Genomic DNA, 19365 nt, shown 5'->3' with positions numbered 1-19365 from the left:
TTAAGCAATCTATTAAATAAAGTGCTATATGAAGACGTGACGTGACTGGAGTGCTACTTTGCAGAGCTCGTGCTAACATACCCATGTTGTTATGATCAGACGCTTTTCTTATGCTTTCTATAATAAATGCTTGCTGTTTTCTCATTTTTGTTGGGTTTGCTTTGTTACTGAGAAGAAAGTGCACAGCACATATTTACATATTCATCTAAAAGTCGATCACAGCAGTGTGGGCGGCATCAAATGTTTGTTTACAGTATATCGCTGGTCACGCATTTCGAACTTCATTTTCCACATAAACAAAGAACGAAAAAGAACTTCGTTTGAAGTATACCGGGGCCTTTAGGAGTAACTGAATTCACGGACACTCTGACACTTCAGCAATTGAGTGAAGTAACCAGAACACAATACCAGAGTCTAAAAAAAACCTTTTTCACTGAAATTGGACAGTTGAAACATGCTGTAGATACTTCCACTTTGAATGTGGATACTGCATCTGCAAAAAAAACAACAGAAATAAAACAGCTTATGAATAATCAGTTTTAACACTTTAGGAAGGAGTTTAATAACTACTGCATTGGTGACTAAAGAATCGTCATATAGAGGTATTGAAGGATTTCAATGCAGTCATAGAACCAATAGTTAATACTCTGGATCTCATTCAAAAGGCCACTGATCAATGTACTCAACAAATAAACACTTTTATTGCTCAGACAAGTTCAAATAGCAATTTAGAGGATTAACTCCACCAGTGCATGCAACATTTTAATAAATTAGCTCTGGAAGCTCTCAAGTCATCACAGCAGAGTTCAGTGAAAGCAAATGCTTCTGTGCAAACAAGTATGTCACCATCCCCTTCTGCTATGGTGGAAACTCTGGTGGTGAATACCAGATTACAGTGACTCAATTTAACATTTCATTATGGACTTGGTGATTCTGAGTTTAATTCCACAAATGAATATGTTACCGCTGATGGTAGAGGACGTTTTTTGGGGAAACAGTCCATTAAAATCCAGTTTCCTTGCTTTGGTTGACTAGAAGACTGTGATAATCCTTTGATCTTTCTGGATGATCTTTCTGAAATGTTATGATTTCATGGCTCTTCACCCTCTTTCAGATGAAGAATTAATAGCAACCCTCAGGAGTGTGCTCCTGTTATGAAGGGAGACTCAGGCAGGAGATCCAACTGCAGCGTTTTATTTAAGGTAAGCGTGGTCGTACAAGCAGGGTCAACCAGGAGCAAACAGGTACAGCAGAGGGTAGACAGAATCGTAATCCAGGTACAGGCAGAGGTCAGGGCTGCCAGATATCACTCACAGGTCGGTATACAAAGCAAGGGTCAGGACAGGCAGGAACGGTAACAGCAAACAGGCAGACAGTAAACACAGGGGAACGCTCGGAATTGCAACAACAGTTAACAATACTTCGCGGTGAGGTGGTGTGTGTGGAAGTCCTTTATAGTCCTGGTAATGAGCTGCAGCTGGGTGTGGTGATCAGTGTAGTGTGCTAGGCTGTATGTGGCAACAGGCGATTGGTGTGGAGTGAACATGTGACTGACAGGGAGGATTGTGGGAAGTGTAGTCTGGGAATTGACAGGAGCAGACGGTGATCGTGACATAATGCCCCCCTCCCGTCCTCGCGGCGTAAACGGGTGGGTGCATTGGAGACCTGCATGTAGACAGGAACGGGGTCCCCAATGCAGGTCCAGGAACTCGGGCAGCCACGGAGGGTCAGGTGCCACAGATGGCCATGGCAGGTGTGGTGCCATGGGCAGCCATGGCGGGTCAGGTGCCATGGGCAGCCATGGCGGGTCAGGTGCCACGGGCGGCCACGGCGGGTCAGGAGTCTCTGGCGGCCACGGCGGGTCCGATGGCTCAGGCAACCACGGCGGGTCAGGTGGTTCGGGCAGCCACGGCAGGTCAGGTGGCTCGGGCAGCCACGGCAGGTCAGGTGGCTTGGGCAGCCACGGCAGGTCAGGAGACTCGGGCAGTTCGGAGGCCGCTGATGACCACGGCCGTGCAGGGCTCCCACCCACAAGCTCCCCACCCTTAGGTATACTTCTTGGGGAAGTTCTTGGGGAATTCAACGGGAGCCGTGGTGGGTTCATGGGCAAGGAGCTCGGGCGGCGCTGGCAGAGCAAGGTGCTTGGGCGGCGTTGGCAGAGCAAGGCGCTTGGGCGGCGCTGGCAGAGCAAGGAGTTCAGGTGGTGCCGGCAGGGTAATGAGCTCAGGTGGCGCCGGCAGGGTAAGGATACTGGGCGGTGCTGACAGGGCTAGGAGCTTGGGCGGCACGGAAGAGACCTCTGGCGTGGTCTCCGGGCCCACAGCGGGCTCTGGGAAGGCCTCCGAGCCCTGAAAGATGAAAGGAGTCTTCTTCCTCCCCCTCCTCCTCTTTCGTGCACGAGGCGGCGGCTCTGTGTTCACCTCCTCGGTGGACACTGCAGCGAGCTCAAGGGCTGAAGCGGACTCTGGAGCAGACTCAACGGCTGGAACGACCCCTACGTCCACAGACACCGAAGGGGCAGCCATCTTGCCCGTGGGCACTGGCAAAGCAGCCATCTTGTCCATTGCGTCCAGGGCGCTTGAGTGCGTCGCAACTGGCGACCTTGAGTGCGTTGCAACCGGCGCACTTGAGAGCGTTGCAACTGACGAAATTGAGAGCGTAGCAACCGGCAAGCTGGGGTGCGCAGCAGCCACCAGCCTTGAGTGCGAAGCGACCGGCTGGCTTGAGTGCGAAGCGGCCGGCTTGCTTGAGTGCAAAGCGGCCGGCTTGCTTGAGTGCAAAGCGGCCGGCTGGCTTGAGAGCGAAGCGGCCGGCTGGCTTGAGTGCGAAACGGCCGGCTGGCTTGAAAGCGAAGTGGCTGGTGGTTGCTTAGGAATGCCAGCCGCTCGTACTGAAGTCATCGGTGGATCTGCCACACTGCAACGCAGTCCTCTCCGCTCCCTGGCTGATCTAGAGACGGCAGCAGGTCGTTCTGGGACAGCAGCAGACTGCTTTGGGAAAACAGCGGGGACGTGACGTGACTCTGGGCGATCAGCGGAGACATGGCGTTGCTCTGGGCGATCAGCGGAGACGTGACGTTGCTCTGGGCAGTCAGCGGAGACGTGACGTTGTGTTGTAGCAGCTGCCATTTTGTGCACGCTGTCCGTAGCGGCCGCCATTACGTGGCTCAAAGGGATGTCGCATTTCTCCGTGACCCCCACGGTGAAAGTCGAACCAACTGCGAGCAGTGCAAAGTCCAGGAATTCCATGAATGATCCTCGGGGACCATTGGTAAGTTTTTAATGGTTCATTTAATCCGTAACCAAAGAAGTCAATGAGGGCATAGTCCGGCAGATCAGATAAATAGGCAACATCCAGGAACTTCTGAATATGATCCTCGAAGCTAGAGTTACCTTGGCGAAGGCCAACGAGACACCTTGCTGGGTCCATGCTGAGGCTGATAATGCTCGTAGACGCTGCTGGATCTTTGTATGGCGATGTATTCTGTTATGAAGGGAGACTCAGGCAGGAGATCCAACTGCAGCGTTTTATTTAAGGTAAGCGTGGTCGTACAAGCAGGGTCAACCAGGAGCAAACAGGTACAGCAGAGGGTAGACAGAATCGTAATCCAGGTACAGGCAGAGGTCAGGGCTGGCAGATATCACTCACAGGTCGGTATACAAAGCAAGGGTCAGGACAGGCAGGAACGGTAACAGCAAACAGGCAGACAGTAAACACAGGGGAATGCTCGGAATTGCAACAACAGTTAACAATACTTCGCGGTGAGGTGGTGTGTGTGGAAGTCCTTTATAGTCCTGGTAATGAGCTGCAGCTGGGTGTGGTGATCAGTGTAGTGTGCTAGGCTGTATGTGGCAACAGGTGATTGGTGTGGAGTGAACATGTGACTGACAGGGAGGATTGTGGGAAGTGTAGTCCGGGAATTGACAGGAGCAGACGGTGATCGTGACAGCTCCATGGAACAGACTGGTGGGATGTTGCTCGACTTGAAACAACCACTTGGCAACAGGGACTGCTCTAGGCATGGGCAGGGGTGGGCTGAGCCCACCAAACGTCTGCCTTGCTCACCCAATCAGAATTTAGGTACAGATAGCGTAAATTTTGTATGATTTGTGCATTTATGAAAAACATTGAAGTTTGACGAAGGGCAGTAGAATACCCAACCAATAAAAGAATAACAAGAAAATTGCAGTAGGCTATTTTTCTTTTCTTAGCTAAAAGAATAAAGCGAGGCGCATTATGCACTCACGCGCCTCAGTGTGTAGCTGAAAAACAGGCTGAAAATCACACAAGCCAAAAAGGAGCAGAAAAATGTGTGTGCTAATGTGCGAATTACAGGGTGCTGTTGCTTAAATCACTATATTAATATATACATTTATATCTCTGATTGACTTTAAAGTGTCATTTGGCCGCTGGCGCATAATAAAATGGGTCATATGAGTTAAAATTAATTCAAGAACGTGTATTTATTGCATGGATGTAGCAAGAACATAATGTAAGTGTTTAAAATGCTAATGCATTGTTTATTTGAAACCTTGCACTCTTTTGCTTGCTTTTAATTCTGTTAAACTGAATGTACGAGGCAAACTGTCTGCTTAAATAACACTGAAGTAAGAATTCATTGTTTATCTTTCGACTAGTCACACAGAAAGCATTTTTGTGGTTAAAATTTTTTGGTTTTTGTGGACACCTTTTTTAAAAGTTGAACTTATTTTAACTTAAGCGCTGCGTTTTTAGTACACCGTGTCATACACAAGACGGTGCAAAGGATGTGCGACATGAGCGCAAAGGTCAAAATCTGTCCACAGCGTGTTTAAACAATGAAAAACAATGGAAAAGTAGCACGATGGAATTGATAAACATGTTCTGTGTGAACGGCCCCATTCTGCATAATTTAAGTTGTGTTCATTACTAAAACAGTAGGATTCCAACTCGTTTACTTTATAAATTGTCACTGGACAGTAGAAAAGTGAAAATGGTAGCATTTTATGGAAAGTGAAAATAAGATATAAACTTCCATATCATGGAGAGGCATGTTATAAAAGTGTTCAGTTTAAACAGCCTATCTATCTATCTATCTATCTATCTATCTATCTATTGATCTATCTATCTATCTTGTGTATTAAATTAAAAATTAAAAAAATGCCCACCCAGTATATCTGTCAGCCCACCCTTCTATAGCTGCCAAGAACTGGGTCTGCTTGCCAGGAGTTTGAATCCAAGTTTCTTTCTACTTTCTTGCCAGAAAGCTAGCAGAGAGTAAGAACATGTGTATAGCAGGAAGGTGAGGGCACACGAGTTTTTGCTTACATGTACAGAGCTCTGTGCAAATGTTGGAAGCCACAAATTGAAGAGGATGAAGTCATTAAGCTGATCTTGAAGAACATCAATCCTCAGATGGCAAGTCAACTTCAAAGTAATGGAGTTACTTCTGTTGATGGTTTAGTCCGTCTTGGGCAACAGCTGGAAAAAGACAAGGAAAACCAGTTACAGTATGAACAACGGAAAAAAACTTGGAAACTCAGAGTAACTAGTCCTGCTGTTGTTCAGTTTAATAACCCAGTAAAGGCTCCAGTACCACAGGACTATAAAACTCCCTTCTGTTGTTGGTGTAAGGGCCCCTCATTCTCCAACTTCTTGTCCTCAGAGTGGTTTTGGTAAGAACAGAAACTATAAAGGTCAGCAAAGTTCAAATCCTGTTAAAGGTAACCATGGTAACCATTCTACTGTTAGCACTGTCATTCAAATGGAGTCTGTATACTCACCTACTCATCCTTTCTCTTCATCTCTACCACAGCAGTTGATTGTACCTGTAAACACTGACTCTTGGCAAGGCCAGGCTTTGGTTAGTACAGGATTTTCATATAGATTGTTAAATGAGAAATTGTGAAATTGTGGTTAACTATGGGTTATCCACTCAACAGCTCATACCCTGGACTGAGGGTCCCTTTTATCTGGCTGATAGAGGAGCCCATCAGCCATTTCCCACCCTGGATCTGAACAGTGGATATTGACAGGTTCGAATGGAAGAGGACAGTCAAAATAAAACTGCCTTCATATGCAGTCAGGGGCTATTCCATTTCAAGGTCATGGCTTTTGGCCTCAAAAATGCATGGAGAGAATCCTTGGAGAGCTACAGGGAAAGAACTGTTTTGTCTATTTGGACGATATAACTCCACGATCCACTCTCCATCAGTGGAACAGCACTTCCAGGAAATCCAGGCTGTTTTGGATAAATTGAAAGAGGCCCAACTGACTGTTAATATGAAGAAAACACATTTCTTCCATACCTCTCAGAAGTTTCTTGGCCACATTGTGACTGCTACAGGAATTAAAGCTGATCCAGAAAAAAACTGAGCAGTTCAGAATTTCCTGTGCCAAAGAACATAAAGGAAGTCCAGAGATTTTTAGGCATGGCTGGTTGGTATCATAGGTTTGTAACACAATTTGGACTTTGCAATGTCAAGCTTCCTTTCAAGCTCAAACAGTTCTTTGTGTTCTACTTTAACATCCTAATATGAATCTACCACTCATTGTGCACACTGATGCAAGTGAAGTTGGCTTAGGCGCTGTCCTGGTTAAAGGGTCGACCGATTGATCGGCCGGCCAAGTAATCAGGACGATTTTTGGCATATTTAAATTTAATCTGCATTGGCTGTTTGTGCTGCAAATTAGGCAAATTAATAGGCAGGAGCATCTGCAAGCAGCTGAGCGTTGTTGTGGAACACGTGACGCTGCCTCAAGGAGATTGCCATTCGACCGGCATAACTCTGTGATGTCCCCTTCTGCCTTCTAACTTTTTATGGAGAACTACCTGGGAACTTCCCAAGAAAATGGTAAGACTTGAGTTCTTATCCTTCATTCTTAATCTAGCCTTATATATTTCATTGGTTAAATATGATGCTACTTATGGAGGGAGAATAAGAATAACATTTGGAGAGAGAATGCGAGTAATTTTTGGAATTTACAGTCATTGTTCTATAATGTCCAAATCAAGATGCTGACATCTTTAGTCCAGACCCTAGTTACCTTTGTCTGGATGACATGGGTCACTCACAGCAAGATGGCGACGGCAGCCAGGAGGCATTAAGTATACCTTGCGGAGCTCCTCCTGAAGACTCCCACGGCGATTTATTGGCCCTGTCCCAAATGGCACACTTCTATGCACTTTCGGGCTTGTGGAATGGCTGCTGCATGCGCGTGTCCGTTAAGTCCACGAGAAGGGTGCTCGCAAGCGCCCCTTTTGCAGCCGATATGCACCCTCAATGTGCAGTTTTGCTGAGCCCACACTGGTGTGAGCATCGCGACAGACTTCTTCCTGACAGTCAAAGTGGCGTTACGTCATGAAAGTGCGGACTTGTAGACCGTGAGTGTTTAAGGTGTAATTTGGGATGCAGCCATTGTTTTATCCGTGGCAAAGTGTGCTTATCATTGGAGTGTTACATCGCACTTCCTGGATTTCGCAAAGGAAAGTATCCCCGACATTATGTGACTAGCAGACAGTCGTTGAGATGCTGCATGGAAAACAGTAATGCAAGTGTGGAGTTCCAAAACCTGAATTGGACTGACAGAGTTGGAGCCTCCAGTCTTGTATATACCAATGCCTAAAAAGTCCCAGAAAATGTGTACCAAACTATTAAAAAAAGGAGTTGTGAGTACAATTTAGCCTGCTGTGGATGACTGTTTGACTTAACTGTTGACTGTTTTGATAGGGGGAATTTATTATTATTTTTTTTTTTCGCCTACTATTTTGACAATTTTAACTCTTTTTGCTGTTGTTTGGAATAATTGGTAACACTTTACAATAAGCTTCATTAGTTAAACATTAGTTAATGTATTAACTAACATTAACTAACCATGAGCAATGCATTTGTTACTGTATTTACTAATCTTTGTTAACGTTAGTTAATGAATACATTTGTTCATTGTTTGTTCATGTTAGTTTACAGTGCATTAACTAATACTAACAAGATTTTAATAATGTATTAGTAAATGTTGAAATTAACAAAGATTAATAAATGCTGTATAAGTGCAGTTCATTATTAGTTCATGTTAACTAATGTAGTTAACTAATGTTAACTAATGAACCTTATTGTAGTTACCAATTAATTGATTGCCTTCTGGACTGGACTCATTTTCTTTCTTTTTTTTTGTAGGCTATTTTGTGGCTGGACAATTTTTAACTCATTTTTGTTTTTCTTTTTTTTTGTTTTTCTTTCCTCTCTAACTAATAGTTTTTTGGGATACTTGAATTTGTTGAATTTTGAATATACAGATTTGAATGCAGCTCCATATCTGAGTCCTGTTTTGTTGTTTTCTATTTAAGAGTGATTATTTTTGGTATTATTGCATTGATTGCTGGTGTAAAATCCTCATCTCATGTGTAAGACAAATTAGACTACACAATATCTTTGTACATTTTCTTTACGTGAGACTTAAACAATGACCTCAAACTTAAACTAATGACACAAATCCTGTCTGGCACCCCAGCATAAAAAAAAAACTAAGAGTGTGGAAAATGTTACAGTATGCTACGTTCATGGCAGAGCCATAGAGAGAGAGAGTTGCGAGAACTCCATAGACTCCAATGGAACGTTTTTTTACAGCAATGGCGGCTCGTGGAGCCTCGCAATAGTTCCCGGAAGTAGCAGCCGCGCCGTAGAGTTACAGCAGAACAGACCGTTTGTGATGCACTTTTAAAAGGTAAGCCATTTAAATTATAAGATTTTATAGTATCAGTACATCTGAATCAAATTAACTTGTGTATTAAAGCATGCTAGCTGATATTGCTCACTAAATAAATAGTTCCAGGGGATGTTATCAGATAGTAGATTAGATAATAGATTAAAACAATTTATTCATCGTTGTGTAATTAGAGAAAAATGATTCTAAACGGGGTTAAATATAACTTTGGGGCTTGTGGTGGGTGAAAGTGGTAAAATGAGAATATCCTTATTCCTTATTAAATGTACAACCCAGGTGAAAAAAATACTATAGTAAATAGTATAGTGTTTTTGAACCATACTATAGTAAATTGTAGTATACTATATTATAGTATTTACAACACGTTGTTAATGAATGCTACAGCATACTGTAGTACAGTGAACTGATAAACTGTAATAAATACTGTAGTATACTTTAGTTTTTTACTACAGTATACTGTAGTGTATATTGTAGTATAATATACCCTAAAGTTGTAGAAAACTTAGTACAGTATTGGGTAACGTAATTTGATTATATTACTATAGTTGTTCTATTATCACAGCAACTAATTACCACAAATTAATTCAAGTACTTTACTATAGTATGGTTCAAAAACACTATGGTATTTACTATAAATTACTATAGTATTTTTTTCACCTGGGAATAAAGAAAAAAATCCTTATTTTAGAATTTATATTCGAGAATGTATTGTGATTCTGTTGTCTGTCTATTATGTGTTAGCTCAGCTGATTTTTGGATTGATGGGGAGAGGGAAGTTTATAAGTGAGATAAAAAAAAAATAATAATAATAATATAATATATATATATATATATATATATATATATATTTATATACTACTACTGTATTTAATTTCTCCCATTTTGTTTCCTTTTATCTTGCTTTCAATACAAGCACAAAGGGGATTCAGATCCTGAAGACTCCATGCAATGATGCTGTCACCACCAGTCTCTGCTCCTTGGATTTTGCAAGCTTTTCCTTGCTCCTTATTTTTAATAAACCTTTAATAAACATAAAAGTTCCCAGTGTTGGTTTTTGTGAAAAAGGCAGATACACCTGTATATGATTAACACACAACTTGGCGCACAATCTTTAGTTCTATTTAGATTGCTCCTGCTGACTTGAACATAACTTTCTCCTTTCCGTGTCAGTGGGGAAACCATGCATTCATACTGCTTTCTCTGAGTGACTGGATCATCCTCATGCAACACTGCAAACCATAGCGGGGAGACTACAAGAACATGTAGGAAAGGACAGACGAAATGCTTGACATGCAGTTTATTATAAATGTATAAATCCATTACACTAAATCAGTGCAAAAGTCAATGTGTGTATAATCATGTTTTATTTTAGAATTGAATATATTGTGTATGAATGTATATATAATAAGTGAATGGGGTGCATAAGAATTGTTAACATTAAGATTAATTAAATTTCACTTAATTAAGTTTTACATTTCACTTATTTGCAATGGGTTTTTTAAGACAATCACCTGTCACCTGCAGGTCTCCTATCCCTGTAAAACCATAGTGAACATGACATGATTGCCCTTAACTAACATACAATTTTAAAAACATAAAAATACTTCAAAACAACTGCAACGCGATCTTTAAACAAGGTAATGTTAGCCAGAAATATGTTAACAAGGCAGACAACGCTGGTTGACAACACTAATCCTCAAATATTAGCAGTTTTTTATCTTTTAAAAACAACATTGCTGTAACTACAAACACATACTACATTCACATGTCGGTGTATTACATAAATATTGTAAACCGATGCATTTATTGACTACAAATTACCAAAAATCACGGTTCTGTCTCTCTAATCCTATCTTTTTTAATTGCCGCCGAAGCACTTCCTGGAACTATCTGAAGACTACACGAATCACGTGACGATCGAGCGTTTTGAACTTCCGTTGTCGCAACTCTGTCTCTCTATGGCTCTGGTTCATGGGTGACATTCGACTCTCGAGTTTGGGGGGGGGGGGGGATTTCTTTCTTTTTTTTTTTTTTGCAGGTACAAAACGTCTTATTGTACCTGCATCGGCAAATTATTTGCAGAAATTTTAAGCAAACAAGTTTAAGTTTGCTTGTTGTTTATTTACTCATTTAATAATTCACTTAATTTTATTATCACGGGAAATGATGCAGACGACAATATGTGAATCAGTGTCCATCATTTTGCGAACTACTGGTGATAAAGAAAAATGTCACGTCGCAATATTGAAAATATTTACATTTTAAACCATGAAGGCGAGCTAGCAGAAATCACACAAACAATGTGCAAACTTTGCGTGAGAGTTATGCGGGTGAAATAGTCTCACACGCCAGTCAGTTATTCGCTATATAACAGTAGCTTTTGGCAGAACTCGAATGCCCTTGCATTATTCAGCCTGAGGGTGGCGCTCTAATGATGAAGACTTTAGTACACACAACACACAGAATCTTAGAATTGTAGTATTTAATGCTTCCAAATGTTGCTTTAGAATATTGAATATTGTTTTAACTATTCAATTGAACATTGAATAGTTGTGTGGGAATTCGAGTGAAGAAAAATGTCTATTTTCAGAACAAACATAAACAAAACAGAACTACTGTATATAAAAGCAAGCGAGCACGTTTAAATTAAAGGGTTTATACTCTCATTAATTTGATATGCTACTCCACATAGGAAGAACAGACATGCCAACTAGTTACTGACCTGATGCAAACACATCTGTGAAGTGGACTGATATCGTCTTGGCCTGGCGCGAGATTTACGTGAGGTAACGTCACGTGGAAATAAGCGTGACGTTAGGAAATAACCACATGGAATAAGGAAATAACCAGCCAGAAATCTGCCCCGATGGCTCTCTATGAGAGTGCCCTGCAGTTCCATTTTACACCACAGATTTACATAGGAAAGTTGTGGGGCGCTGTAGAGCTAAGGAGGGCTCCGAGACCGGCTGCCCCACATGCCTGCTCACTTTACGACTTAAAATAGAAAATTGAAAAAATATTTGTTACAGAATGTTGAACACATTTATAATTTATTATTAATTCAGTGTATATAGAGGTCTATGTTAGGATGAATATTCACCTGCCCATACGACGAGCCGCGGCTGCTACAGAAACTGAAAGTAAAAACTGACTGAGCTTTTGGAACGCTGCATTAACGGCACACATTCTCTTAGAGACGATGCGAAATGAATAAAAAATTATTTTCTTAATATTTCTCTTGTGGCCAGTAGTGAGAAAAAATTGTATTTTTCGTGACTCGAGAAGCAGGCTATTTCGTGTTAAACAAGTAGCCTAGTCTATAATCTTTTTATTATCCTCACTCACAGTGCGTCAGTTATGCGGTGATGCACTATGATATTGTGGGGCAAATGAATTGCCATATTAATTTAATAATAAAAGTAGCATAATAATAATAAGAATAATTTAATAGCGCTGCGTGCCCGTCCGCTATATGCCACTGTGAAGGGATAAATGGTGTTCAGGCACGGCATCAAAGTGATTACCTGTTTAATCCGTTCAGTAGGCTACTGCAAAGTCTCTCCTGTCTCATGAGTTTTCAGTCAGCGCAAGCAAGAAACGTTTACTGTGTGGACTAGCTTTGACTCTCTGAACAGTGGCCGCGTTTTTTGTGACCACGGATGATGCTCGTGTGCATGCCATGGGCCGAACGTGTCTTTCCGCGCTCACAGGCAAAGGAGTATCTTTGAAAGTCTCACGCGCTCAACTGTGCACGAGACGGAAAATAACACGGGAAATAGAGTATACCCAGACCTTGGAGCTGATGGCTCACAGTATTCCATTAAAAAAAATTCATGGTCCAATCCCAAAAAAAAAAAAAAAAAAATTCATTCACGCTGGAAATGGAAGGTCAATTTAAGTGCATTGCATTGTGGAATCTCGAGCAGTGTGCTTTTGGCAAATGAAATAGGTCATCCGGGTATTCCATCCATGCCGATTGCCAAACTGTGCACAGTGTGCATACAGCATTTTACTAAAGTAATGCTATTCCTCTCTCTCTGTTTTGTGACTAGGAAGCCAGACATTCTTAAAGATCTGGCCCCTGGTGCTCAGCCCCCTTTCCTGTTGTACGGCACAGAGGTGAAGACGGACACCAACAAGATAGAAGAGTTTCTGGAGGAAACCCTCTGCCCTCCTAAGTAACTGTCTTCATTAATCCATTCTCTATTTCCCTTCATTCTGTCTCTCCATATATCACTGTGCTTGTATTTGTATTCCGTTTCTTTATGTTTACTCTCTGTCCTTCCTCTTCTTTTACAACACAGATACCCACAGCTGGCAGCTCGCAATCCTGAATCTAACACCGCAGGTCTTGATGTGTTCTCAAAGTTTTCAGCCTACATTAAGAATTCAAACCCTCAGATGAACGACAGTGAGTGCAAGAATGCTGCTATTTGTTTTCAGTCATTTGTAAAAATGATGCCCATTATTAAGTTTCAGATGTGAGATTCACAACCAACTGGCCAGCTGTAAACAGAGAGTATTGTTTAATTTTGTCTGTCAAACTTAATACAAATCCAATGTTCCTGGATTACAGAAAACATTGTTTTGTTAGCGCATGTTTACATTGTTTCCATGTAAACATGCACTAGACCAGTGCAGTGTTAATTTCGTTAACGAAAACTATGACGAAAAATGTTCGTTGACTACCTTTTTTCCCATGACTAAGAAGAGACGATGAGAGACGACACCAATTTCATTTAACGATAACATGACTAAAACTACACGTGCAACATCGTTGACGAAAAAAGACGAGACTGAAATGTGGCTAAAAGACTAAACACTTGACCAAAATCACTGTTTTGAAATCACTTTTTGTTTTTTTGTTTTTTTATTTTTTTTTATTATGCAATGAAGAACAAGTACAATTACAAAGAACAAAAGACAATGAGGGTTACAAATAATACTCCAAAAGCAAATTATGCTAGCTTAAATGATTTACACCATGATCACTTTTTGTTTTTGTCGAATAAAGGAGACAAAACATTACAGACTGTCTTTACGAGCTGTCATACTTACGGTTGCCAGATTTCCATAATTTAAACCCCCTATCAGAGCTTCTCTGTTAAAGAACATGTTTTACTTAATCATTGAAGCATGGATGATCTGAAAACACAGACAAGTAAGCTGGAGTTCATCGCTCTTCATTTGAGATTTCTACTTAAATTAAAGTGTCTATATTGCGCTGCTCGTTTACTGACTAAATCTGGGACCAAAGTGCAGACTGATATTCAGCAGTGGTTCTCAAACTGACGCGAAAAGTTCTGTTCATTTTATTCTTCTCCACCTTAAAATAACATGAAAACTGAACATGTATTTCTAGCAGGTAAAATGTCGTGTATATATACGACATTCAATCAAATTACCTCATCTTTTGCGGTCAAAACTGACTGCACCCACACAAGCCAGCATATCGCGCAACATTAGTGCTGTTCTCGACAATAATGTTACCGTTGTGAAAGTAGGGATTTAGCACTTACTAGCATGAAGAACAAGACACAGACTGCATTTAGATTTAAGATTCAGTCTACGATCTAATAATCTACGGCTCTTCAATACAAAAACATACCCTTCTGTGAGTGACTGTTTTTAATGTTGATCATATTATACCAGCAAGAATATTTCCCGAATATAATATATAATATCCCGAATATTGATTTTATACAACAGTTCAACAAACAAAAGGGTGATATTAAGTGATTAGTAAATACTGTATTGTCAGTATTCTAAGTATTTTTGCTCTATTTTGCAACGAAAGCCACAGCAGAGCAGCACACAAGCTGTTTCGTGAACGAATCTGCGGCTTTGAACGAATCGTCAATGATTCAATGATCCATTCATAAATACAGCCGCTAGCTTTGATACTGAATGAATGAATGACTCGATGATTCACTCATAAAAACAGTGACTTTTAATGTAATATTTAGATGTATCACTTCGTTTTTATCATCATTGTATTTATTTAATTTTTTTTTTAAAATTATTTAAGGCATTATTTATTTTACAAAGGTAGCCTATTTATAAAGGAAAAAATATTGTCCCTTAATGGAAAAGTGTAACTGCAGTCTAAGTGGAAAAGAGAGGGTACACAGAAGGATGTTAAATCCCTCAGGGGTACGACACTCTAGAAAGTTTGAGAACCACTGAAAGAGAATATGTACAATTGCACAAGTGCTACTGATAAGAGTGCAATGTCAATACAGCCTGTTACCTTGATTTCATAAGCTTGAATGAATTGGTCTAAAGAGAAAAATTATAATGACTATTTTGTCTAAAGACTACATATAAAATAGCTATCAAAATTAATGTTGGTAACTGTAGTTTGACTAAAAGTAATGACTAAAGCCGCGCACACACTTAACGGTTGTAAGGACGATTATGAATGTAAATTGATACTTATGACTGATCGCGCTCAAACGCGTCCAGTCGCGTTCAGTCTGCGATTACAGTTGGTGTTCATATTCCATGTGTAAGTATTTAAATCGGCTTCAGTCGCAGGAAACAATAGCTTGTATGTTCAGCACAGTCTTAGAATGTTTTAGCTAGTCGTTAAATGTGTGCCCGGCTTAAGACTTGACAAAAATGTCGACTAAAACTAGACTAAAATATGAAAGACTAAAATGACTAAAATGTGACTAAGACTTAAGGAACATTTTCGTCTGAAGATAAAGACTAAGACTAAATCAAAAATGGCTGCCAAAATTAACACTGGACCAGTGGTTTTCATACCTGTCCTGCACATTTTGTGTGTCTCCCTCATTTATCACACCTGATTCAACTCATCAACTCGATAGAAGAGACTGCAAGAACTAAGGGAGACATACAAAATGTGCAGGGCTGGGGTGCCTCCAGGACAGGTTTGAAAACCACTGCCCTAGACCGATGTATATGACCATTGCACTCGCGTCTTGCACATGAGTGCCGTGTTTTTAAAATGCCATATCAAGTTAAAAGAATTTCAACTTTTACACACAGTGCCATAACAGTGGACCAATCAGATGACCGTGGAGGTGGGGCAAGCATTGCGAGCCTTTTGTTTTTTGTTATCTATTCTACTGTTTGGCTGTTTCTGTTATTTCCGTTATTGCATCACATCTCAAAAGCACGTCTCTAGACCCTCACACCATGTCGTAACTACACGCAATGCGATAAGATTCTAGCGACAAGCAGTTTGTCTGTCCACACCAGACACGACAAAATCAATCAAAAACCACAGTCAGTCAGAAGAGCGTGAATGCGGGCTCTCTTGGGAAGCGCACAGCAGACACAATGAAATAGGTACGTTACATAATAAAATTCAAAATTTAAAAATTATTTAAAGTACATACGGAGTGACTAAAACAATCTTTGACATAGAATACACTTGTTTGTTCACATTGAGTTGACAGTTTGAACATTCATTTATTTATTTTCAAGATTTGAGATGAATTAGCCAGTGTTGTTTTTGTTACAGCTAAAAAGCTGGGAACACAGAATGATATTCAAACTCACATTAGATGCTTTTAACATTAAATAAAGCACATAAACAGTAGCTGATATTATCATTGCCATACTCTGTGTTTTGTTATTCCAACTGCAACTTTGCGGACAAATAAGCTGCGTCCTCTGGAGGTTGCATTTGAAGGCTGCATACATAATCAAAAATGTCTTATTTAAGAAAAGTAACCATAATAAAATTTATTGTTATTCCTTGTGAGGTGTAAAATACTGTAATTTTATTCTTACTTTGCAATCTAACGGTTACTTTTAAGACCACCTTAATAACGTATGCAGCCTTCAAATGCGACCTCTGGAGGATGCAGTCTTTGAAATGAGACACAGCGATAGAGACCGTTTCTAAAATAGAATCGTTGCGTGTTGCCATCGCGGCTGGTTAGGACAAAAACTCAGATTAACATGGAAAAGATACCTTTTATCGCGTGTCACGGCGTTACGTCACGTGTAGTTAGGACACAGTGTCACATTCTGCTTTGCACTTTTTTTAAACCATTCCTGAGCGCTGCGTCTCATGTTTTTAGATACTTAGGGCCAGATTTACTAACAACTTGCATCAGCGCAAACCCTCTTTTGATGTTAAAAACTACTGTCGGGATTTACTAAAGATACGCAGTGCAAATTAGTATGGACTGAGTTGTTTTTGTTGCTGACCTTATTGCTGTTTGATTGGCTGAGTTTTGAGGGTTTTTTTTTTTTTTTTTGATTGATTGATTGATTGATTGATTGTGTTTCATCATGCCCCATTTTTGTGTTTAATTTGGACAAACAAATTGCTTGTCACTGGAACCATATCATGTTTCACCTGGTTAAGGCCTGTTCACACCAAGATGGTTGTTTGGTGCAGCATTTCAATGTGATAAACATTTTAACTTGAATTAAATTTGCAAACAGCGATGAAAGGGCCTTCACACCCATGCCACCGCCACCCGGTAGCTCTAGGAAAATAGAGCACCGTGGGCAATATGCATTTAACTTCATAAATATAAGAGGACTACGTCAGTCATTTGTATTTGCCACACTTCCTGCTACCAGCTGGTGGCGCTATGACTACAACTAAATTTTGGAATGTAGATGTCTTCAGGCCAGGGCACTTATCAAACGTGAAGTTTGAGGCAGATTGGACATTGTATGCTTGAGTTACAACAACTTCCTGTTTCATTATGATAATAGCATGCTTTAGCACTCAGCTAAGTGTTGCTAGCATGTTTTAGAATGTTTGTAGCATGTTTAGCACTCAGTTGCATATTTTAGCATGTTGCTAGTAGTGCTAGTAAACACGTCACTTCCTGTTGCCAGTGGGTGGCGTTATTATTATAACTGAATATTGTCATGTAGATGTGTTCAGGGCAGGACTCTTCTCAAATATGTGAAGTTTGGAGCAGATCGGACATTGTATGCCTGAGTTACAACAACTTCCTGTTTCGTGGCGTTAATTGCATACATTAGCACTTCGCTAAGTGTTGCATGATTTAATGTGTTTCTTGCATGTTTGGTACTTCATGGCATATTTAAATGTGTTTCAGGGAGTGAATTACAGTGTAAAGCATGCCATTTCCTGTTGCCAGCAGGTGGCACTATATCTAACTGAATATTGTCATGTAGATGTCTTCAGGCCTGGACTCTAATAAAACATGTGAAGTTTGGGGCAGATTGGACATTGTATGCCCGAGTTACAATAACTTCCTGTTTCATGGCGAAACTTTTTGTCAGTTGAAAGAATTTTGCAGGGTTCCCACTCGTCCTGGAAAACCTTGAAAACCTGGAAAATTGATGACAAATTTTCCAGTCCTAGAAAACACATGGAAAATTATAGAAAATGTAAATTGTCCTGGAAAATCTTGTAGTTGTCCTGGAAAATTCTTTTTAAAAAAGTTCTTGGGTTTTTCTTTAGTTGAGACCAAAGATTTTATCTAAAACAATCACCATTAGTGACCTAAAACCTAAAACAATCACTATTAGTTACAGAAAGTGCAATGTTCATAAATGCTGCGTTTTGACACGTGAGCGTAGTATTTTTTCAATGATGATGTTTAGTCTTGTGTTGCCACTTGCAGCAGTTATTATATTGTTATAATTAACTGCTTAAATGCATAATTTTTTGCTTAATTATTATGCAAGTTTATTTTCTGATCATATTTTTCCCAAGCACATTTTACCAATTCCAAACCAATCAATCTTAATAAATACTATTAATTTTGTATTTAGTCATGAGGTTAGTTTATGAAGGCATGTTTTCTTTAACAGATAAAATGAGCCAAAAAGAGATTTATCTCAGACTGAAAAGTCAAAAATTATCAAATTCCCACAAGAAGGATGCAATACTAATGCAATACTAGAAATTGCTGTTAAGGCATGACCATTGGACAGCAAAATGCTCATTGGGTCAGCAGGGTCAGACAAAAACAGGTGGATAAGAAAAGACACGTTAACTACAAAAGAATTAAGAATTAATGTGAAGAATTAAGTGTGAAACCATCAGAAACCCTTTAGTCTTCAGCGCCACCATTTTCCAGAACTTCAACCTACCTGGATTCTCCAGGAGTGCGAGGTGTCAGGATCTCAGAGACTTAGATTAGGTAAAGAATCCTAAAAAATGCCCCCCATTTAAGAATCACATACTGAATGTAGTAAAATACAAGACAGATTTTTTTATAGGCTTTATAGACAGACAGATTGAGAGTTACTCTTGAAGGACCAGCACCACATCCACTGTTTGAAGAATTTATCTTCCGGAATCTAGCTGTAAGGTGTTGGAGTTTATTTTTAGTCCATCTCTTACCCTGAAAAGTCCACCTTGCAAAGATAATGATCTTCCAAAACTTACTGCCAAAAAAATAGAAGTGTGCATCAGTAGTTAAGTAATGACAATAAACTATGGAATCTTGTTTTCGCCACTGAATAATAAATAAATAATGTTAGCCTAATTGCAACTTTTTATCTCACAAGTCTAAATATTTTTCCTACAATTGCGAGTTTACATAATTGTGATATAAGCTTGCAATTGCCAGGAAAAAAAGTCAGAATTGCGAGTTTATATTACGCTATTCTGACCTTTTTTTCTCGCAATTATTATTTTTTCTGGCATTTGACAGTTTATATCTTGCAATTCTTACTTTGTTTCTTAGAATC

General features: G+C 40.1%; 1 protein-coding gene and 2 long non-coding RNA genes across 3 annotated transcripts in view; all 3 read left to right on the top strand.

Moving 5' to 3' along the window:
* The window catches only part of clic1 (chloride intracellular channel 1), a 43098-nt gene that overhangs the window by 19351 nt on the left and 4382 nt on the right, over positions 1–19365 (top strand). The window contains exons 3-4 of the mRNA XM_048202194.1: positions 12753–12878; positions 13005–13111. Of these exons, the coding sequence (XP_048058151.1) occupies positions 12753–12878; positions 13005–13111 (233 nt within the window). The remainder of the gene's footprint in view (positions 1–12752; positions 12879–13004; positions 13112–19365) is intronic.
* On the top strand, positions 217–7804 carry LOC125275349. The gene is made up of 3 exons (XR_007186432.1): positions 217–5842; positions 5922–6833; positions 6995–7804. It is a non-coding gene; the product is annotated as an uncharacterized LOC125275349 (long non-coding RNA).
* Positions 7974–12545, top strand: LOC125275352. Its single transcript, XR_007186435.1, has 2 exons — positions 7974–8700; positions 9614–12545. It is a non-coding gene; the product is annotated as an uncharacterized LOC125275352 (long non-coding RNA).

The sequence above is a fragment of the Megalobrama amblycephala genome, linkage group LG9, assembly GCF_018812025.1.
Source record: "Megalobrama amblycephala isolate DHTTF-2021 linkage group LG9, ASM1881202v1, whole genome shotgun sequence".
Lineage (NCBI taxonomy): Eukaryota > Metazoa > Chordata > Actinopteri > Cypriniformes > Xenocyprididae > Megalobrama > Megalobrama amblycephala.
The sequence above is the reverse complement of the archived record's forward strand: the minus strand, read 5'-3'. Positions and strand labels throughout refer to the sequence as shown.